Source organism: Nomascus leucogenys, chromosome 10 (assembly GCF_006542625.1).
Source record: "Nomascus leucogenys isolate Asia chromosome 10, Asia_NLE_v1, whole genome shotgun sequence".
In the NCBI taxonomy this organism is placed as follows: domain Eukaryota; kingdom Metazoa; phylum Chordata; class Mammalia; order Primates; family Hylobatidae; genus Nomascus; species Nomascus leucogenys.
In genome coordinates, this window is record NC_044390.1 from 92,282,662 (window position 1) to 92,306,236 (window position 23,575).

At 48.3% G+C, this 23,575-nt stretch overlaps 1 protein-coding gene across 1 annotated transcript in view; it reads left to right on the plus strand.

Moving 5' to 3' along the window:
* Window positions 1–22,062, plus strand: part of BRI3BP (BRI3 binding protein) — a 37,469-nt gene extending 15,407 nt beyond the window's left edge. Inside the window, exons 2-3 of the mRNA XM_030821670.1 lie at window positions 3,776–3,878; window positions 15,866–22,062. Coding sequence (XP_030677530.1) covers window positions 3,776–3,878; window positions 15,866–16,305 — 543 coding nt within the window. The 3' untranslated portion in view covers window positions 16,306–22,062. The remainder of the gene's footprint in view (window positions 1–3,775; window positions 3,879–15,865) is intronic.
* The last annotated feature ends 1,513 nt before the right edge of the window (window positions 22,063–23,575 follow it).

Below are 23,575 nucleotides of genomic sequence, written 5' to 3' on the forward strand. Positions count from 1 at the left end.
CTACATTCTGTAATCTGTTTATTTACTCATTATTTTCTGCTATTTCTCGATGTTGCTGGATATGTCCATCGTTTGTTTTTGTTGCTGTGGAATTGGACTCCATTCTATGAGCAGATCACTGTCTTACGTGTCTCTTCCATTGTCCACGTATGTCTGGCCTGCCTGCAGCTTTTTAGTGCAGTGGCGCTCTGAAGGAACATGTGCAACTGCCTCTCTCAATCAAGGTCTTCAACCTGGAGTGTGCATCAGCATCACCAGGAGGGCTGTGGAAACAGATTGCTGGGCTCCATCCCTGGAGAGTCTGAGGCAGTGGATCCGGGTGGGGCCCCGTGAGTCTGCATTTTTGGCAAGCTCCTGGGTGACGCTGCTGCTGCTAGTCCGGGCACCACCACACTCTGAGAACCTCAGAGCTGGGATGTGTACCGTGACGTGCAATCTCTGGAAGACCTCTTCATGGTTGTAGTTCTGATTCATGCTGGTCTTCTGCAGACCCTCCTCCAAGATCCCCCCGCCTACCCCCACCCAAGGGAGGGGCAGTCACCCTCCTCTTCTTTCTTTTTTTTTTTTTTATTTTTTTGAGATGGAGTCTCGCTCTGTTGCCCAGGCTGGAGTGCAGTGGCGCGATCTCGGCTCACTGCAAGCTCCGCCTCCCAGGTTCACACCATTCTCCTGCCTCAGCCTCCTAAGTAGCTGAGATTACAGGCGTGCCCCACCACGCCCAGCTAATTTTTGTGTTTTTAGTAGAGACGAGGTTTCGCCACGTTGGCCAGGCTGGTCTTGAACTCCTGGCCTCAGGTGATCTACTCGCCTTGGCTTCCCAAAGTGCTGAGATTACAGGCGTGACCCACCACGCACAGCCTAAAATTTTTTCTTAAGGTAAATTAGAGATGGGGGGTCTCATTTTGTTGCCCAGGCTGGTCTCGAACTCCTGGGCTAAAGCAGTCCTCCCACCTCAGCCTCCCAAAGTGCTGGGATTATAGGTGTGAGCCACCATGCCCAGCCTCTGTACTGTTTTTTAGGGCTAAAATGTTGGTGTCCTCACAGGATATCGTGGAGTCAACGCTTCTGTTAGAATATTGGACATCAGCCGGGCGTGGTGGCTCATGCTTGTAGTCCCAGCACTTTGGGAGGCCTAGGCAGGCGGATCACTTGAGGTCAGGAGTTCGAGACCAGCCTGGCCAACATGGTGAAACCCCATCTCTACTAAAAATACAAAAGTTAGCCGGCTGTGGTAGCAGGCGCCTGTAATTCCAGCTACTCAGGAGGCTGAAGCAGGAGAATCTCTTGAACCCAGGAGGCGGAGGTTGCCTTGAGTTGAGATTGCACCAGTGCACTCCAGCCTGGGTGACAGAGTGAGACCCTGTCTCAAAAAAAAAAAGAATAATAATATTGGATGTGGATGTCAACAGGAGTCTTGAACACTTACCATGTGCTCAAAGCATTTCATGTGAATATCCCATGTAAAGCTCACGATAACCAGATGAAGTAGGTACTGTTATCTCCATTGTTAGTGGAAACCCTGCAGCCCCAGAGAGCTTATGAATATATATAATATGCTCATGGACACCCAGCTAATAAGAGGCAGAGCTGGGATTTGAACCCAGGCAGTCGGCAGCCTGGCTTAGGCTTTCTCAGCCACAGTGCTACCTCTGAGGTTATCGGCGTTTTCTACTCTCCTGTCCCTGATTCAGCCCTGCTCTTATCTCCTCTGTCCCGTAGGAACCATCCAGTCAGGATATCCAGTTTAAAATGCTATAGCCGGCCAGGCACGGTGGCTCATGCCTGTAATCCCAGCACTTTGGGAAGCTGAGGCGGGTGGATCACGAGGTCAAGAGATGGAGACCATCCTGGCCAACACGGGGAAACCCCATCTCTACTGAAAATACAAAATTAGCTGGGCATGGTGGCGCATGCCTGTAGTCCCAGCTACTCGAGAGGCTGAGGCAGGAGAATCGCTTGAACCCGGGAGGAGGAGGTTGCAGTGAGCCAAGATCGTGCCACTGCACTCCAGCCTGGCGACAAAGCAAGACTCCAAATTAAATTAATTTAAAAATAAAATACTGTAGCTGCCTAGGTGTGGTGACTCATGCCTGTAATCCCAGCACTTTGGGAGGCCGAGGTGGGCAGATCACTTGAGATCAGGAGTTCAAGACCAGCCTGGCCAACATGGTGAAACCCCATCTGTACTAAAAATACGAAAATTACCCAAGTGTGGTGGTGCGTGCCTGTAGTACCAGCTACTCGGGAGGCTGAGGTGGGAGGATTGCTTGAACTTGGGACGTGGAGGCTGCAGTGAGCCGAGATCATAACACTGCACTCCAGCCTGAGTGACAGAGTGAGACCCTGTCTCAAAAAAAAAAAACTGTAGCCAATTCACGGAGGCATTTACCCTTCACACGTGAGCCGAGTGGCCCGTGTAGGTGGGTTCTATTATGGCAGCACGCTGCGTGATGCAGCCCTGCAGAGTCCCAGCCCCCATAGATACCTTGGTCAGCCCTTACAAGGGAAGGGGCGTGTTTTACTCAGTTTTGCTCAGTTGTTGGGCTCTCATCATTTAGTATCAAGTTCGAGTTAATCCCCTGGGCCAGTAGACCACTTGATGGCATTCATCATGGGCTCGCTATTTTTTCCCCTGTAATAGCAAAGGCTGGGAACCATGTAGGTGTCCATGAGTATGGGCTGGCTCCAGGTGTACCGTGTTTTAAAAAGGATGAGGCAGCTCTGTGTGGTCTGAGTGTGAGTGATCTCCAAGACAGAGTGTTGCATGAGCAAAGCAGCTCAGCTGCACACCTGTGCTGCCATTGCGGAAAGAATGTGTCCGTGCCGTTATTCACCTGGCACATCTAAGGAAGGGTTCCTCCAGAGGGGGATTCGAGTTGCCAGGAAATGAGAGGGAAGGCTTAGTCTCCACTGAATACCTGTTGGTAGGCTTGAGTTTTATGCTACATGTATACAATATCACTTACTTTTTTAAAAAAAAAAAAGTTAAAATGAGGCTGTAACTTGTATTCATGTTTCTTTAGCCCTGTGTCACCGGGAGGGCAAATAAAGACCTCAGAGGCTCAGGGTCCTTAGAGTTGGATAGAGCATGGGGCTTTATCATTACCAGCTTCCTGGGAGCAGAAACTTCCACTCTTTAAAAATGAGAAACCCACGGGGTGCGGTGCAGTGTTTCACACCTATAATCCCAGGACTTTGGAAGGGCCAGGCAGGAGGACTGCTTGAGGCTTAGAGTTTGAGACCAGCCTGGACAACATAGCAAGACCCCATCTCTACAAAATAATAATAATAAAGCCTGGTGTGGTGGCTGCACCTGTAGCCCTAGCTACTTGGGAAGCTGAGGTGGGATTGCTTGAGCCCGGGAATTTGAGGCTGCAGCCAGCTATCATTGTACCACTGTGCCCCAGCCTGGTCAACAGCGAGACCCTGTCTCTTTAGAGAAATCAGGCAGAGACCCTGACCCAATAGGGAGCATGAAAGACAGCAGGAGCAATGGCAAGTGGCGTAACGCGGCCCTGCAGAGAGTCCCAGCCTCCATAGGTGCCTTGTTCAGCCCTTGCAAGGAAGGGGTTGTTTTCACCAATTTTTCTGAGTGGGGCTGTTATCAGTACCCAGTTCAAGTCAATCCCCCAGGCCAGTAGCCCACGTGTGTGGTATTCATCATGAGCTCGCTATTTTTCCCTTCCCAGGTATAAACTCCCAAGCTCCCCGGTTCACTGCTTGACTGATAGAGGAAAACAGTGATTGGGTGATGACCGTTTTCTTGTTTCTGCAGTTCTTGGCCAGGCTGACCGAGAGGTTCGTGTTGGGAGTGGATATGTTTGTGGAGACACTGTGGAAAGTCTGGACCGAGCTCTTGGATGTTCTTGGACTTGACGGTAGGTGTGGGGGTGGCATTCACGTAAGGTGGCATTCTATTTTGGTGGTTCTCATAGTGTGGAACTGGTACTTACAGTGAGTAATACATGAGAAGGTTGTGGAGGGCTGGCCAGTGAGGATATGAGTGAACATTTTTTATTTTAATAGTCTCATATATAGGCCAGGCATGGTGGCTCATGCCTGTAATCCCAGCACTTTGGGAGACCAAGGTGGGAGGGTTGCTTGAACCCAAGAATTCAAGACCAGCCTGGGCAACATGTTGAGATCCCATCTCTACAAAAAAAAGTACAAAAAAATTGCTGGGTGTGGTGGTGTGCACCTGTAGTCCCCATCCACTTGGGAGGCTGAGGCAGGAGGATTGCCTGAGATCAGGAGTTCGAGGCTGCAGTGAGCTATGATCATGCCACTGTACTCCAGACTGGACGACAGAGCAAGACTCCTCTCAAATAATCGTAAAAATAAAAAACAAATGGCTCATCAAAGCTGAGATTTCCCAGATGCTACTTAGGATAAGGTGCGACTGGGTAGTGCCAATTTGTGTGTCCCTAGGCAAAACACATGGACTAGAGGTGTAGTGCTCTGGCTTACTGGGATCCGTGCAAAAAATGACTAGTTATTTAGGCAGAAGGGGATTTCATGAGACAGAGACACTCACAGAACCATCAGAAAGGCTGAGGGAGAGATGCATGGCCTCAGACACTGCCGAACTGGCTGTCCAGGGTTGCACCTGTTGAAACCATTGAGTTCGAAGTCACACAACTGTAGTATAATTTGAGGACCAGGAGGCCACTGCTGCCACCACAACAACTAGACTTTGCATGTGGGTGCAGGGACCCTTGCCGTTTCTGGAACCATGCATATCAGCTGCAATACTTCACTTAATTTCCAAAGTCGTGTGTGTATGGGGGAACTGTTAGGCAGAAATTACTTTCTGTCCAGTCCCTAGCTGCGAGGGAGGCAGGCTAATGCGGTTCTTAGCTCTCCAGCTTCTGCCATCCAGGAAGGCAGGCTGGGAGCAAGTGTCACCCGATGCTGTACCAGCCCGTCCACCATACCCACCGCATGGGGCAAGAATTGCCAGGGGAGCTGGCCCCTGGTTTTGTGGGCTAGGGGAAGGAGGGTAGTGCAGTTTGATAGTGCAGTGCTAGTCACACGTTTATAGCCAGGAAGAGAACACTGGTGGGGCACAGCCCCTCCCTTTCTACATGTGGCAGGGGGCACTGATACTGGTCTTGGTGGATGGCAAGGCAGCAACGGTCATGGTAACTGAGCTGGGCACCCCCAGTCCAGGCCTGCAGCCTGTGCCACCCCCAGCCTTATACTCCCCTTCCCAGGTAGCTCTGCCCCACCTCCACCTGCATTCATTCCATCAGGGGGTGACAGGAGCTAACCTGGGCAGAGTGCCCAGGGTGTGCACCTTTTATACCCAGAGGAGACCTTGTCCCTTACCGCCTTAAGAGTTTCAGAGGCATCCCATGCTCTCAGGATGAAGTAACCTTCCCGTTTTCTCTACCGTGCCCCGTGGCGTGCCAGGTAAGCAGGGATCTCCTGGCCGCCCCCGCTCCACTGCTCTCCTTCCGTCCACAAGGTGGAGGCCGCTCTTCCCCTGGGCCTTTCCAGAGGCAATCCCCCAGCTGGGCTCTTTCCAGCCCCACCGCCCTGGTCCCTGGTCCTGGCTGCCACTTGTCTCACGGGAAGGTCTGCAGTTGCTGCATGTGGCAGGGTTCCTAAGACCACTTACAGGCTCGCCGGTTCCCTAGGAGCACTGGCAGGACTCAGCATATAGTTGTCCTCACGGCTGTGATTTATTGTGACGGAAGGACGCAAGCACCATCGGCAAAGGGAAAAGGTGCGCGAATTCCCGGGCAGGCCAGGCTCAAGCTTCAGAGTCCTCTCCCTGTGGAGTCACACGGGACACACTTCATTCCCCCAGCAGAGGGTGCCCACCAAGGACTCCATGCCCAGGCTTTTTACTGGGGGCTGGTCGTGTAGTCACCCTCTGCTTGACACGTGTCAAAATTCTAGACTTCCAGAGGGAACGCGGGTGTTGTCATAAACGACATCATTTGTGTCAACAGCCTAGGCCTGGTGTCTCCGGGCTGCACTCTGGCCCCAGCTCTGCACCTGGCACAAAGAGGCCCTTTTTTGTTTTTGTTTAGGATCTCACTCTGTTGCCCAGGCTGGAGTGCAGTGGCTCAGTCACGGCTCACTACAGCCTCAACTTCCTGGGCTCGTGATCCTCCCACCTCAGCCTCCCGAGTAGCTGGGACCACAGGCCCGTGCTACCACGCCTGGCTAATTTTTAGATTTTCTGTAGAGACATGGTCTTACCATGTTGCCCAGGCTGGTCTCAAACTCTTGGGCTCAAACCAACCATTCTCCTGCTTCAGCCTCCCAAAGTGCTGGGATTATAGGTGTGAGCCACCACACCCAGCCCACCCTTGGTTAATAAGAGCAGGAGGGCTGTGGGTCCCACTGCTTAGCCAGTCATGTGGGCTGAAATGTGCTCCCCAGGAATATGTGTTCCAGTCCTAACCCTGGACCTGTGAGTGAGCCCCTGTTTGGGAGTGGGGTCTGCAGATGTGATCGAGTTAAATGAGATCGTCTTGGATTAGGGTGGACCCTCAGTGTAATGATTGATGTCCTTATAAGAAGTGGGGAATTTGGACACAGAAACACCAAGAAACATAGGGAGAAGACGGCCATGCGAAACGAGAATCAGGGACTGGAGGGACGGAGCCACATGCCAAGGAACACTGGGGCCACCAGAAGCTGAAAGAGGCGAGGAAGTGAACTTTCAGAGGGAGTGTGACCCCACCGAGACCTTGATTTCAGACTTCGGCCTCCAGAACCGCAAGTGGATGAATTTCTGTTGTAAACCACCCAGTTTGTAGTGGTTTGTGGCGGCGGTCACGGGAAGCCATTATACCATAGCCCCGTTACATGCAGAATCTCTCAGCACCGCCCATCGGTCCTTGACACCCACATTTTACTGATCAGAGATGGGGGAGTGGGGTCCACTGACCATGATGGGCACACTGGTTCATACCTGTTGACACCCCAGGCCATTCAGAAACATCTCCAGCCTTAATTCATTGAGTTCAACCTTTAAGAGGCCTTAGGCCAACTCAGTCACCTCACTGCTCAGACAAAGAATCGGAGGTGTCAGCATAGCCAGAGGACACTGTGCACCTGGCAGCCCCCCGGGGCCACTCATGGCCCCTCCTGGGACTTGACAGAGTTAATGCACCCTCCCCCAGATGCAGCCACTGCGTGCAATCCTCTTAGCTTTCGTATCCACCACCTGCCGGGATTGTCAAACTGTGTTTTCGTCGCCACCCATTGAACCCTGGAGAAACAAACCTGATTGCAGGAAATCGCACGCAGCTTGGAATGAAAAACTACACAGTAGGAACAGCCTCCTAATCATATGGAAGAAGCCCAGAATAGAGGCATCGGCAGCAGATCCACAAGCCCTGAATGCCTGCATTCATCAGGGGAGCAGCTGGCGCGTTCCGGAGGCGAAACGAGCTTGCTTCCGTGTTGAAGCTTTTCTAGTTCTGTTTGATGCGTAAGCTTCAAGGCATCCAAAGGCCTTTGGAATTCGTGTCTTATGCGTAGAAGTTTGAGTGCAAAATGCTTTACAGGAAGCCGTACACCAACGTTGGATATTCTGGTAAAAAAAGGTTTCTGTGAGCGCAATTCTATAATTTCTCTTCAGTGTTTTTTTTTTTTTTTTTTTTTAAGAGTCTGGTTAAAATGGGAACTCAGTAGCCCTGAATGGTCTAATAGCAAAAACATGTGAGCCCCCTAGGTGATGTGAAGTTTTCTAGTAACCATGTCAAAAGAGTAAAAAGAAATGGTGAAATTAATTTTTCTTCCTTTTTTTTTTTTTTGATGGGGGGTGGTGGGGAGTGCGGGGCGGGAGGGATGAAGTCTCACTCTATCGCCCAAGCTGGAGTGCAGTGGCGCTATTTCGGCTCACTGCAACCTCTGCCTCCTGGGTTCAAGTGATTCTCCTGCCCCAGCCTCCCAAGTAGCTGGGATTACAGGCATGCACCACCACACCTGGTTTATTTTGTTGTATTTTCAGTAGAGACAGGGTTTCACTATGTTGGCCAGGCTGGTCTTGAGCTCCTGACCTTGTGATCCGTCTGCCTCAGCCTCCCAAAGTGCTGGGATTACGGGCATGAGCCACTGCGCCCAGCCTTTTTTTTTTCTGAGACAGAGTCTTGCTCTGTTGCCCAGGCTGGAGTGCAGTGGTGCAATCCCAGCTCACTGCAACCTCCACCACCCCAGGCTCAAGTGATCCTCCCACCTCAGCTTCCCAACTAGCTGGGACCACAGGTGTGCGCCACCACGTTCGGCTAATGTTTGTATTATTATTATTATTTTTTTTTTGAGACGGAGTATTGCTCTGTCGCCCAGGCTAGAATGCAGTGGCCGATCTTGGCTCACCACTGCAACCTCCACCTCCCAGGTTCAAGCAATTCTCATGCCTCAGCCTCCCGAGTAGCTGGGATTACAGGCACCTGCCACCATGCCTGGCTAATGTTTGTATTTTTTTTGGTAGAGATGGGGTTTCACCATCTTGGCCAGGGTAGTTTCGAACTCCTGACCTTATGATCCACCTGCCTCGGCCTCCCAAAGTGCTAGGATTACAGGCATGAGCCACCGTGCCCCGCCTAATGTTTGTATTTTTTATAGAGATGGGGTTTTGCCATGTTGTCCAGGGTGGTCTCGAACTCCTGAGCTCCAGTGACCTGCCTGCGTTGGCCTCCCAGAGTGCTGGGATTACAGGCATGTGCCACCATGCCCAGGTGAGGAAGAGGGGCCCTCTTCCAAAATGTACATCACTGTGCAGTTCTGGGACCTGCCAATCTCACTTCTCCACACTGAGGGGCAGCTGACCAGTTGCACCCAGAGCCAGCTTCCCCTGCTGCAGCCATCAGGACTTGACAGGTGTGCAGGTGTAAACCCGGCCCATGCTGAGGAACAAATCGGCCACCAAAACATTCACTTTGCTTGAACAGTGCCTGTTAGGAGTTGAATTGTGTCCCCCCATATTCATCTGTTTTATCTGTTGAAGTCCTAACCCCCAGAGCCTCAGAATGGGATGGTATTTGGAGATGGGGTCATTGTGGGTGTCATTTGTTAAGATGAGGTCATACTGGAGTAGGGTGAGCCCAAATCCAGTGTGACTGGTGTCCTTATGTGAAGGGGAAATTTAGACACAGACACACGCAGGGAGAAGGCCATGCGAAGGCAGAGTAGAGAGAGGAGTGTGTCTGGCAGTCACGGAGCGCCAAGGATCACAGCAACCCGCAGACACTAGGAGAGGTCCAGGCAGATTCACCCTTGAACCTCTGAAGGAGCTAGCCCTGCTGACACGTTGTTCACAGACTTCCAGCCTCCAAACAAACTGAGAGAATAAACTTCTGTTCTTTTTTTTTTTTTTTTGAGACGGAGTCTCACCCTGTTGCCCAGGTTGAAGTGCAGTGGCGCTATCTATCTCGGCTCACTGCAGCCTCCACCTCCTGGGTTCAAGCGATTCTCCTGCCTCAGCCTCCTAAGTAGCTGGAATTACAGGCATCCACCACCACGCCTGGCTAACTTTTATATTTTCAGTAGAGACGGGATTTCACCATGTTGGCCAGGCTGGTCTCGAACTCCTGATCGCAGGTGATCCACCCGCGTTGGCCTCCCAACGTGTTGGGATTACAGACATGAGCCACTGCGCCCGGCCTTCTGCTCTTTTTTAGCTACTTGGCCATGGCAGCGCTAGGGAAGTCAGACGGTGCCCCTTTGCTGTCAGGCAGAACATGCAGGGCCACTCGTGTTTTCTTTAGGATTTTCAGGGCCTCAGGGAGTGACGTTGCTTTGGACCACCCTTCCTTGGTTTAAAGGACAGATTTCACTGAAGTCACCGAGGGGTGGAAGGCAGGGGTGGCATTGTCGTCTCTGGGCATCTCTCCTGGCTGATCACCTATCTTGGCCCCTTGATGACATGATGCTTCTCAAAGTATGCTCAGAGGAACCCCAGGAGGTCCCCGAGACCCTTTTGGTTAGAAGGGGTGACTGTGAGTTCCTCTCTTCCCTGAGGTCAGGGATTTAGTCCGTACTTTAATACTCCCATATATATTGATGCCATGTTAAGATGATGACATTTTAGATGGATTGGATTAAACAAAATATCTTATTAACATTAATTCCACCTTTTTTTTTTTTTTGGCTTTTTTGCTGTGAGTACTTGAAAATTTTCACTGACAAACATGGCTCACATTTGTGGCTGGTGTTCTGTTCTTCTGAATTCAAAACCAGATTTGGGGGCCAGGTCTCCTCTAAATAGCTAGATAGGAAAGAGACTGGCAAACATTCAAAGCACTGCCACTGTTCTCAGTGTGGTTTGTTCTGCTTTAGAAACAGTTGCTTTTCGTGAAAAATATTTTGTGTTAACCTATTGTCTTGGTCAGTTCAGGCTGCTATAACAAAATTCCATAGACTGGCTTATCAATAACAGACTTTTTTTTTTTTTTTTTTTTGAGATGGAGTCTCTCTCTGTTGCCCAGGCTGGAGTGCAGTGGCACAACCTCGGCCTCCCAGGTTCCAGTGATTCTCCTGCCTCAGCCTCCTGAGTAGCTGGGATTACAGGCGTGCGCCACCATGCCCGGCTAATTTTGTATTTTTTCTTAATAGAGACGAGGTTTCGCCATATTGGTCAGGCTGGTCTCGAACTCCTGACTTCAGATGATCTGCCCACCTTGGCCTCCCAAAGAGCTGGGATTACAGGCATGAGCCACCCTGCCTGGCCTAACAGACATTTTCATTTCTCACAGTTTGGAGGCAGGAAGTCCAAGATGAAGGCACTGGCAGATGCAAGCTGTGGGGAGAGCCCTTTCTTGTAGACGATGCCTCACTGTGTCTCACGTGAAGGAACAAGGCAGTTCTCTGGGACCTCTTTATAAGGGCACTAAACCCATTCATGGGGGCTCCGCCCCCATGACCTAATCACCTCCCCAGGACCCCACCTCCTAAGACCATCACTTTTGGGGTTAGGATTTCAACATAGGAATTTTGTGGGGGACACAAACACTCAAAGCCTAGCGTCTGTAATGGGTTGTTATTTGAAAATGAGTTAATGATAGCAATGTTTTTAAATTATTAACAACGGCTGGGCACAGTGGCTCATGCTGGTAATCCCAGCACTTTGAGAGGTTGAGGCAGATGGATTGCTTAAGCCCAGGAGTTTGAGACCATCCTTGGCAACATAGTAAGACCCTATATCTACAAAAAATCAAAACATTAGTTTGGTGGTGCATGCTTGTAATCTCAGGTACTCGGGAGGCTGAGGTGAGAGGATCGCTTGAGCCCAGGAGGTAGAGGTTGCAATGAGCTGAGATCATGCTACTGCAGTCTAGCCTGGGCTACAGAGCAAGACTGTCTCAAATAAGTAAATGAAAAATAAATAAAATTTAAAAGATAATTCACAACTAATTAAAAACTACCTAATTTTCTGCTATGGAAAATAAATCAGTTAGGTAGAACCCACATAAACAAAAGCTCTGGGGATGCTTCAATAATACTGACGAGTGCAAACAGGTCTTGAGACTGAGAGGTTTGGGAAACACTGGTTTAGCCTCCAGTCTGCAGGGGACAGGTGTGAAAGTCAGCTCCCAAGTCAACCACATTTAGTCAGAATGCTCACGATGCCTCAGGAAGGCACGGTGTAGGGAACACACCCTGGTTCTGGGGAGTCCTGGTGACCCCAAGCCTTTAGTCTCAGAGATGGCTGCTGTTTACAGTTTTGGACTCTAGACACTGGCCAGCTGTGCAGAGTCTGATCATTTTGGGGAACTATGAGACATCCACGCCGTAGGTGTCGTTACTGACCGGAGGAGCTCCAGGGTTGAGGCTTCCCATCTCAGGTCTGCTCTGGATTTGCGCTTGCCCACCCCAGATCATTGTGTCACACTTCTCCGCCATGGTCCTCTCTGTCCCCAAATGCATGAGAGTTCATCGTGCCTAAGCCGGTGGATCTCAAAGTGACCCTTCGATCAGCAGCAGCAGGAGCCTCCCTGGCAAACTTGTAAGAGGTGCAGATTTGGCTGGGCGTGGTGCCTCACACCTGTAATCCCAGCACTTAGGGAAGCCAAGGCAGGCAGGTTGCTGAGCTCAGGAGTTCGAGACCAGCCTGGGCAACATAGCGAGATCTTATCTGTATTTGCCGGTTTCCACACTGCTATAAGGAACTACCTGAGGCTGGGTAATTTATAAATAAAAGAGGTTTAATTGACTCACAGTTCCACATGGCTGGGGAGGCCTCAGGGAATTTGTAATCATGGCGGAAGGCAAAGGGGAAGCAAGGCACATCTTACATGGTGGCAGGAGAGAGAGGAAGCAAGAGCGAGGGGTAAACTGCCAAACACTTTTATACCATCAGGTCTCGTGAGACTCACTCACTTTCATGAGAACAGCATGGAGGAAACCACCCCCACGATCCAATCACCTCCTACCAGGTCCCTCCCCGGACACCTGGGGATTACAATTTGAAATGAGATTTGGGTGAGAACACAGAGCAAAACCACTTCACTGTCTCTACAAAAAAATACAAAAATGAGCCAGCTGTGGTGGTGCATGCCTATAGTCCTAGCTACTCAGGAGTCTGGGGTGGGAGGATCGCTTGAGCCCAAAAGGTCGAGGCTGCAGTGAGCCAAGATGACACCATCACACTCCAGCCTGGGTGACAGAACAAGACCCTGTCTAAAAAAAAAAAAAAAAAAACCGCAGATGCTTGGGCCCACCCAGGACCTAGTGAATCAGATGTCCTGGGGGTGGGGCCCAGCAACCTGTTTACCTAAGCCCTCCAGGGGATTCCTGGAGGACTCACACAAGTTTGAGAACTGCTTGTGTGAGAAGGCTTAGGATATAACTCTCCTTGAACTCATTAAACAACACTGTCAGGAAACAAACAATTGCAGCATGTGGGACTTCCTGCAAGAAAACCATCCTGGAAAAACTAGACTTCAGAATTTCAGTGTTTCTTTTTTTTTTTTTTTTCTTCGAGACGGAGTCTCGCTCTGTCCCACAGGCTGGAGTGCAATGGCAGGATCTCCGCTCACTGCAAGCTCCGCCCCCTGAGTTCACACCATTCTCCTGCCTCAGCCTCCCAAGTAGCTGGGACTACAGGCGCCCACCACAACGCCCTGCTAATTTTTTGTATATTTAGTGGAGACGGGGTTTCACCGTGTTAGCCAGGATGGTCTCGATCTCCTGACCTCGTGATCCACCCGCTTCAGCCTCCCAAAGTGCTAGGATTACAGGCTTGAGCCACCGTGCCCGGCCCCAGAATTTCAGTGTTTCTAAAATGTCATGGGTCTCTTCTCGATTAATGGAGACTAAAGTGATGGCAAATGCAGAACATGAACTGTTGCTGGGTCCTGGTGAGGGTTGGGAGGAAACAGCTATTCCTGGATAACTGAGAAATTCAAGTGATGTTATATGGAATTGTTAATTTATTGTTTATTTATTTATTTATTTATTTATTTATTTATTTGAGACAGAGCCTCACTGTGTCTCTGGTTGGAGTGCAGTGGCGCCATCAGCTCACTGCAACCTCTGCCTCCCTGGGTTCAAGCGATTCTTGTGCCTTAGCCTCCCAAGTAGCTTGGATTACAGGTGTGCGTCACCACGCCTGGCTAATTTTTGTATTTTTAGTAGAGATGGGGTTTCACCATGTTGGCCAGGCTGGTCTCAAACTCCTGATCTCAGGTGATCCACCCACCTTGGCCTCCCAAATGCTGGCATGAGCCACCGCGCCCAGCCTGGAATTGTTAATATTCTTAGAATGATGATAGTATCATGGTTTTGAGGTGAATGATGTCTTTATTCTTAGAAGATGCATGATGAAATATGATTTGTACATCTTTCAAATGGGTTAATCTAAAAAGTATGTAAATAGAGAATGCAACATTCAGCATTTTTAATAATTGTTCAGTCTAGTTGGTTTTGAAAGGAATATTCTACTGTTCTTTTAACTTTTTTGTTTGAATTTCTTCAAGTTAGGCACACAGAAGATGCTACTCTTACATTTCAATGCATTCTTGAGATGGAACTTCGTGTGTGGGTACCAGTTAGGATCAGGTTTGGCTGAAACAGAAATCCAACATAACATTGGCTTAACCAAGATGGACACCTATTTCCCTCTTATATGAAAGTTCTCAGGGAGGTGGTGAGGTGGGTTTGATGGCTCTGATGCATGTGGTGCTCTGGACCAAAGCACCTTCCATTTTGTTGTTCCTCCATGAGTGCCTTCCCTGACCTCATGTTCCAAAACGGCTGCTCCAGTTCCAGCCATTGTATCCATGTTCCAGCAGGCAGAAGAGGTAAAGGACACATTCCTGCTACTTTTAGGGAAAACATGGCCAAAGCTTAGTTACGTAGCTGCAAGAGAGGCTAGGAAATGCTCTAATCCTAGGTAGTTGTGTGCCCAGCCTGAAGGTGGGCATTTGTTACTATGGAAATTGAAGGACAATTTGCAGGCTATGCCCCACTTCCAGAGGTGTTTTAGTAAAAGGTGAAAGTTGTTTTTTGAGACAAAGTCTTACTCTGTCACTCAGGCTGGAGTGCAGTGGCACATTATGGCTCACTGCAGCCTCTACCTCCCAGCTTCAAGTGATCCTCCCACCTCAGCCTCCTGAGTAGCTGGGACTACAGGTGTGTATGACCACACCTGTCTAATTTTTTTAAAATTTGTGTTCTCTAGAGATTGGGTCTGTATTAGTCTGTTTTCACACTGCTATAAAAACATACCCGAGGCCAGGCGCAGTGGCTCACATTTGTAATCCCAGCACTTTGGGAGGCTGAGGAGGTGGATCACTTGAGGACAGGAGTTCAAGACCAGCCTGGCCAACATGGTGAAACCACATCTCTACTAAAAATACAAAAATCAGCTGGGTGTGGTGGCATGTGCCTATAATCCCAGCTACTTGGGAGACTGAGGCAGGAGAATTGCTTGAACCTAGGAGGCAGAGGTTGCAACGAGCCAAGATTGTGCCACTGCACTCCAACCTCAAAAAAAAAAACAAAAAACCTGAGACGGGGTAATGCATAAATAAAAGAGTTTTAATTGACTCACAGTTCTGCATGGCTCAGGAAACTTATAATCATGGCAGAAGACAAAGGAGAAGCAAGCACCTTCTTCACAAGGCAGCAGGAGAGAGAGAGCAAAGAGGGCAGCTGACAAACACTTTTAAACCATCAGATCTCATGAGACCCGCCCCCAACTATCACAAGAACAGCATGGGGAAACCACCCCCATGATCCAGTCACCCGCCACGAGGTTCCTTCCTCCACATGTGGGGATTACAATTCAAGATGAGATTTGTGTGGGAGCACAGAGCTAGTCCATATCAGGGTCTCACTATGTTGCCCAGGCTAAAGGTGAAAGATTTATATGATTTGAAGATAAACCAGTGTATGGAGAGGTTTTTAAAACTCAACATGGCAGATCTTCTTAAAGGGCTTCCCTGGCTGGGCGTGGTGGCTCACGCCTGTAATCCCAGCACTTTGGGAGGCCGAGGCAGGTGGATCACCTGAGGTCAGGAGTTCGAGACCAGCCTGACTAACATGGAGAAACCCCGTCTCTACTAAAAATACAAAATTAGCCAGGTGTGGTGGCGCATGCCTGTAATCCCAGCTACTCGGGAGGCTGAGACAGGAGAATCGCTTGAACCCAGGAGGCGGAGGTTGTGGTGAGCCGAGATCACACCATTGCACTCCAGCCTGGGCAACAGAGCAAGACTCCATCTCAAAAAAAAGGCTTCCCTGTGTGTCCTCATGGAGCAAAGTGTGACTATTCACAGAGGAACTTCCTCGAGTTCCTTGGGTTGTTGCAGAGGCCTTTTAAGCCCGACAGGCCCAATTCTAGCTTGTCAAGAAACCCCTGGCCCCTGTGTAACCAGCCCTGTTCCTCTTTTCTGTCCCGCAGTCTCCAACCTGTCCCAGTATTTCAGCCCAGCCTCGGTGTCCAGCAGCCCGGCCCGCGCGCTCCTGCTGGTTGGCGTCGTCCTCCTGGCCTACTGGTTCTTGTCCCTGACCCTGGGCTTCACGTTCAGTGTCCTGCACGTGGTGTTCGGCCGCTTCTTCTGGATCGTGCGGGTCGTCCTGTTTTCCATGTCCTGCGTATACATCCTGCACAAGTACGAGGGCGAGCCCGAGAACGCGGTGCTGCCGCTGTGCTTCGTGGTGGCCGTCTACTTCATGACTGGACCCATGGGCTTCTACTGGCGAAGCAGCCCCAGCGGCCCCAGCAACCCCAGCAACCCCAGTGTGGAGGAGAAGCTGGAGCACCTGGAGAAGCAGGTCAGACTGCTCAACATCCGTCTCAACCGGGTGCTCGAGAGCCTGGACCGCTCCAAGGACAAGTGAAGGTCAGCCGGCCGGGCGGGTCCACAGTTACCAGCACGCCGTCTCAGAAAACGAAAACGGAGGAAAAAGACCCCAAACCCCAAACAATCTTAGTAAACACGACTGAGCAAGAAAGTGGCGCTGTGTAAGGCTATTTCCACCCACCCGGCAGCTCTTAGGACACATTCCCAGCAGAGCGCAAAGATCATTGACGTGGAACTACACATGAAGTGTCATTAGTGGGGAAAAAATATTTTTTAAACAAAGGATATAACCATATTTAGTTGTACAGTAAGAGAAATTTATCTGTGCATAGAGCATAAAGTTAATTTTTTCAAGCATTTAAATACATCTTTTGTAAGGTTTTTTAATAAAGGCAGATTGAGTCAAGTTTATTAAAACTTTACATGGAGGGGAAGAATATGCTAATTTGACATTTGAGAAAAGTTTAAATGCAAGTGTTTGTTTTCGCAGCTTAGGGATTGGTGGGTGAGGTCTGTGTGCGTTATTTTCATGTTCCCAAACTGTGAGCTTTATTTCATGTTATTTTTGGTGGATGTTGACTTAGTTCATGAATGTTGTCACTTCTAAATGTGGACAGTTGGGCTGCAGGATGCAACTCAACCTCTTTTGGACCCTAGAGACCCCTGCCAAGCCCCCATCAGTCCTATTTTTAAATGAAGACATCGCCATTTCTGGAAGACCTGAGATTTTCTTCCCTCTGTGCTTCGATGTATTTTAACCTCAACATTTTGAAATGGAAAATGCAAGGAGGGGCCAAGAAATGTCCTGGGGATTTGATGCCAGGAAGTACCTGGTAAGGATTGGAGATTGCTCCAGAATCTACTCCGTGTCCCAGTTTGCAGTTTGCTCACTAGGGCTATATACAAAAGCTGTACCCTTGAGGGGTTTTTTGTTTCTTTTTGCTTTTGATTTCCTCAGGACCTTAGAGGGAAAACAAACAGTAGCAGCTAATAACATTCTCAAGTGTATTGCTGCTTAGAAAGATTCTCAGGAACAATGAGCAGCAATAAGCCAGGCTTTGAAAAGATCTGAATTCTTTTTCCTGAAATATTTACGATACACAGGTGCTTATTATCTGAAATCTGTTGTGTCCTCCTTTTAGGCAGTCTCTGTGGGCAGAGAGTGGGACTTGCGAGGTGGACAGCTGTGGGGATCCTGGGCAAGGGAGTTTCAGAAGGTGTGGCTCAGGGGCTGGTAGAAACGCCCCTTTGCTAGGACTCGTTTTTTAAAAAAGGAAGCCCTAGGCCAGGCGCAGTGGCTGACGCCCGTAATCCCAGCGCTTTGGGAGGCCGAGGAGTATGGATCACCTGAGGTCAGGAGTTCGAGACCAGCCTGGCCAACATGGTGAAACCCCTGTCTCTACTAAAAATACAAAAATTAGCCAGGCGTGGTGGTGTGTGCCTGTAGTCCAGCTACTCAGAAGGCTGAGGCAGGAGAATTGCTTGAACCCGGGAGGTGGAGGTTGCGGTGAGCCGAGATCACGCCACTGTACTCTATCCTAGGCAACAGAGCAAGACTTCATCTTAAAAAAAAAAACAAAACCCAGCATTTTGCAGCTTTGAAGCTGCTGGTGATCACGACTGTCTCTGTGGCCCTTATGTGGCCACAGATGTGCCCTGGCAACCCACTCACAGTGCCCTGCGTGCAGGTTTATAGATACCCCTGCCAGACCTGCTAGAACCAAGACCTTATGGTCCAGGTCTCAGTTTGGAGAAGATTTAGCTGTCTACCACTTCTTGTGTAGTGTTCCTGTGAAGTTTTATTTTTGGTTGCAAGTATCTGGAAAACAGATGCAGATGTTTTTGTGGATGTTGATGAGACTTCTGTTTCTAAGGTACACATGATGGAACCCAAACTCTCCTGGAGAGTTCCATTCACTTCCTGAAATGTGCACCTGTTTCAGGTGCATGTTTATTCAGTGTGCATGGATATTTAAGATTTGCTTGAGCAGGCTGGGCAGGGTGGCTCACCCCTGTAATCCCAGCACTTTGGGAGGCCAAGGCAGGCGGATCACCTGAGGTCAGGAGTTTGAGACCAGCTTGGCCAACATAGTGAAACCCCGTCTCTACTAAAAATACAAAAATTAGCCAGGCCTGGTGGTGGGCGCCTGTGAGCCCAGCTACTTGGGAGGCTGAGGCTGGAGAATCGCTTGAACGTGGGATGCGGAGGTTGCAGTCAGCTGAGATCATGCCACCACACTCTAGCCTCAGCAACATAGTGAGACTCCATCTCAAAAAAAAATTATTTGCTGGATCAAATTTTTTTTTTTTTTTTTTTTTAGACGGAGTCTCACTCTGTCACCCAGGCTGGAGTGCAGTGGCGTGATCTCAGCTCACTGCAAGCACCGCCTCCCAGGTTCACACCATTCTCCTGCCTCAGCCTCCCGAGTAGCTGGGACCACAGGCGCCCACCACCATGCCTGGCTAATTTTTTATATTTTTAGTAGAGACAGGGTTTCACCGTGTTAGCCAGGATGGTCTCGATCTCCTGACATCGTGATCCGCCCGCCTCAGCCTCCCAAAAGTGCTGGGATTACAGGTGTGAGCCACCGCCCTGGGCCTGGGTCAAATCTTTATCCATGCACATTGGAACACAGGATTACTGGGTTGAAATCATTCTAGTTTTGTCATTTAGATACTTGTAGATGAATCTATTTTAGCATAGGGTATAAATAACTTGCGAGGTCATCTCCATCTTCTTTCCTTTTGTGCATTTGGCTATACCACGTTTAGGTACTAAAACAGCTTTGCTCATGTTGGCCAGGGGAAAACTGGCGTTCTGTGCACAAAGCTAATGATCGCCAGCCCTGCCTTGGCCCCTCCCTTGTTTATGGTCATTGTAAGATGCCCGCATGTTAAGGCTTAAGCTGTCACTGGGCTGGGTGTAATACCCGCTTCATTCCTCCGCCCACCCTCTTACCCAAAACATGAAGGGCACTGTGCTCTATTGAGATCTTGGTAAGATCATCATTTTAACTTGTATTCAACTGAGGGAGGTAACATGTTATCTGGGTGCTGGTGGATTGAGACCTCAAGCATCAATTCAAAATTGCTGTCGAAAATATGCACTATTTTTTTTCCACTTTGGCTAAGTGTAGGTTCTGAAGCCAATTTTATAGCTTGATACATTCTGGTAAAAGATGTCTTCATTTTTAATGAAAGAACCTACAGTTAGTAGGTGTCACCTCAGGGTAGAAATTCTGATAGAAATTCTGATTATTTGAAATTCTGATAGAAATCCTAGATGCTAGATTTGAAAGAAACCTGGGTTTTATTGCATATATTTCACCTTTTTTGGGGCACATCTTACCCCAAAATAATTGGGGATTTTTTCGTTCCTTCTCCATTCCATGGAAGCTTGTAGGGTACTGGGATTGGGCCTCGCCTCCCCACCCGCCACATCTCTTTGTTTTTTTCTCTCTTTTGTATGTGGAAAAATGTATTTTTGTACCATATCTCATACCTGGAGAGAAACCTCTTTTCTGCCTTCAGGGCTGTAGAATATATTAGTGTAACACTTCACTGAATGTGATGTAAAAGCATTCTGATGAAAACTGGTTCTGTTATAATTAAGACTCAGTGTTTAAAATATCTTAATCAGTGTTAATTTCCTAGTGTTTCAGTATCACAGTAAATACTTGTTTTACTGAGAACAGAAGATAATCCAGAAAAGGAAAAGGACCAGCCCTCTCTAGATTGCTGGAATTGTATGGGTGTATTGGGGTTGGTTTAGTGATCTCTTCCTTGACACCCTAGCAAAGATGCTTTTGTGGAGTGCAAACCTTTCATAAATATACTTTCCAGGCTGGGTGCAGTGGCTCAAGCTTGTAATCCTAGCATTTTGGGAGGCCAAGGTGGGTGGATTACTTGCAGTCGGGAGTTCGAGACCAGCCTGGCCAACATAGTGAAATCCCGTCTCTACCAAAAAAATACAAAAAAAAAAAATAGCCAGGTGTGGCGGGTTCCTGTAGTCCCAGCTACTCAGGAGGCTGAGGTGGGAGAATTGCATGAACCCAGGAGGCAGAGGTTGCAGTGAGCTGAGATCACACCGCTGTACTCCAGTTGAGGTGACAGAGTGAGACCTTGTCTCAAAAAAGAAGTGTGTGTGTGTGATATGCACACACACACACACAAACACTCTTACTTTCCAATATCAATTGGCATTACCTGCCCTTTGGTTTCTTTTGCTTTGGGTTTCAGCCTCCATATCACTTCTGGGATATCTGCAATAGAATTTCTGGGAACCGGGCCTTGTGAATCGTGCCCGTGTCTTAATTCACAAAGGGGAAGTGAATGCCGTTGAAAGGTGTTTAATACACTTCCCCCAGAAATGAGAGCCTGTCTCATGCAGGAGTCAGGAGGCAGCGATGTCAGGGAACTGGGTCTATGTCTTTATGACTGTGATGGTAGTAACCAAGCGGGGGGGGGGTCCCCTCTGGGGAACTGAGTAAGAACACAAAGGTTTGGGTCAGTGATTAGGAAGACTATAATATGACTTTTTGCATGCCCGGGAGGGCTGCCTTGCAGGGAGGATGTGAGCAGCTTAGTCGCTCATCTGGCCCTGTGATTCAGCAGGCTTATGGAGTGTTAAGAATAACAGCTGTCAAATGGCCTAGACATGGTTAATGCAATTTGTTGCTAGTGGAAATCCTGAATTGCTTCATTTCTGTGATCACTGCTACTTCTTAAGATGCTTTTGATGAATGTCATCTGCCTTACAAGTTGACACCTGATAACTTCTCCCTGATGGGTTTCGAACTGGCTGACTTAACCAAAAAGCCAGCTCTTGCCATCTATCTTGCGTTAAAAGGAATTCCTGAGGCTCCTAAGGGGTCAGCTGCCCCACTCCTGACTTTTTTATTTTTAATGGTCTGTACCTTCTGCAACATTTTTGTTCATGGCCATTTGAATAGTTGGACTTTGACTCCTCACTTGTGAATAATAGGAGTATATTTTGCAGAATCTAACATAATACCCTTAAAATTCATACTGGACAACCATCAGTATGATGTATAGTATCTGGTGTAAACAAATTTTATTCAACATATTAAATTATTCTGTGTTTTGCTTTTCCTTGATATGTAGGAGGTGCACCAGTACCAATTTTTCTCTTGTGGTGGCTTAAAACGCTGATTGCCATTTGCATTGTCTACTGAAAAGCTGTGGCAGCGAGTGCTATTATTGACCATGTGTTCTAATGTCTTTTTGCAGATTTAAAGGTTTTATTGTAGTGTCCATTTAATATCTGCATGTGTGTTTAATCTCTGAATACCATGTAATTAAACTGATTAACTTGTGATGGTGATTAGCACACACTAAAAATCCAATGAAGCAATTGTCTCCCTCTTCTTAACTGGAAATCACACTTGTGAGGTATGGTATCTGTTATCAACAGTGGATTCATGATCGACTTCCTATTTTGTGTATCTGGTTATAAATTTTGTATAGCATTTAATTTGGCACTTAATATAAATCCATTTGATTTGAATAGTGTGTGTGTGTACGTGGTGTGTGTGTGTGTGTGTGCACTTTAGTTTCGTGAGCCTTGGGAAACTGATTCTACAAATATCTTATATAGAGATAAATGTATCAGGCATTTTTTTTGCAAAGCGATATATACATTCCTCTTATTTATTAAATCACTGGCTTTGGTGTTATGTAGAGATATTTGTAGATCTCAGAACAGAATTAAAATATTGTGAACATTACAGCTTAATAAATGTTTATTGTAATTTTGTTGTATGGACTTTTAAAATATATTTCATCACTTCTAACCAAACATTCGTGGAGTTTCCCAAGTTTTGATATGTAACCAGGAATCTGTGGTTCTATTCCTCAATCTGAGAAGAGTCATAAAACCTTGAATTTATGTATTCAGTTGGAGGTAAGGTTGCAAGATAAAATACAGGATGCCTAGTTAAATTTGAATTTCAGATAAACAACCAGTAGTGTTTTAGTATATTGTAGAAGTGTTGGTTGCTTATCTCAAATTCAAATGTAAGCAAGTTTCTTGTATTTTTAGTTGCCAAATCTGACAGTCTTAGCACAATGATGTGTGCCTCTCCACCCCACCCCGCGTACCCATGCTGCTTTCTCGGGTCCTAAAAATCCTTTTCTTTTTTTTGTTTTTTTTTTTTTTTTGAGGTGGAGTCTCACCCAGGCTGACGTGCAGTGGCGAGATCTCAGCTCACTGCTACTTCCAACTCCTGGGCTCAAGCGAGCATGTCCGGCTAATTTTTGTATTTTTAGTAGAGATGGGGTTTCACCGTGTTGGCCAGGCTGGTCTCCAACTCCTGACCTCAGTGATCCGCCTGTTTCAGCCTCCCAAAGTGCTGGGATAACAGGCGTGAGCCATCACGCCCAGCCCTAAAAATCCTATTCTTAGTAAACATTTAGGAGCAGATGTAACAGGAGTATAATTTACCTTGACCAAGTATAATTACTCTTGACCCAAGAGTACTGCTCCTGCTTTTTATGCAAAGACAGTCTCACATAGGTCGATGAGGGGACAGTTTGAGGCTAGTTATTGTGAAGTTATTTGGGGGCAGCCTGGGTGGCCTGTCACTGGCAAAGCAGGCAGATGAGCGGGGGCAGTGAGGCACTGGAGGACGTGCAGTAGGTAGTAGTGACAGTAACAGCATAGGGTGAGAAGGAAACCAGAATGAGGGGGGGCAGCTCATTTGAGTAAAGTCAATATCTGCTATTAAAATAATCATTTTGGCCGGGCGCGGTGGCTCACGTTTGTAATCCCAGCACTCTGGGAGGCCGAGGCGGGTGGATCACGAGGTCAGGAGATCTAGACCATCCTGGCTAACATGGTGAAACCCCGTCTCTACTAAAAATACAATTAGCCGGGCGTGGTGGCACGCGCTTGTAGTCCCAGCTACTTGGGAGGCTAAGGCAGGAGAATTGCTTGAACCCAGGAGGTGGAAGTTGCAGTGAGCTGAAATCGCGCCACTGCACTCCAGCCTGGGCGACAGAGTGAGACTCCATCTCAAAAACAAACAAAAAAAAATTATTATTTTGTGGCCAGGTGCGGTGGCTCACGCCTGTCATCCCAGCACTTTGGGAGGCCAAGGCAGGTGAATCGCTCGAGTCCAGGAGTTCAAGACCAGCCTGAGCAGCATAGTGATACCTTGCCTCTACAAAAAGTAAATGAATTAGTTGGGTGCAGTGGTGCCTGCCTGTGCCTGTAGTCCCAGCTACTCGGGAGGCTGACATGGGAGGATCACTTGAGCCCAGGTGGTTGAGGCTGCAGTGAGCCATGA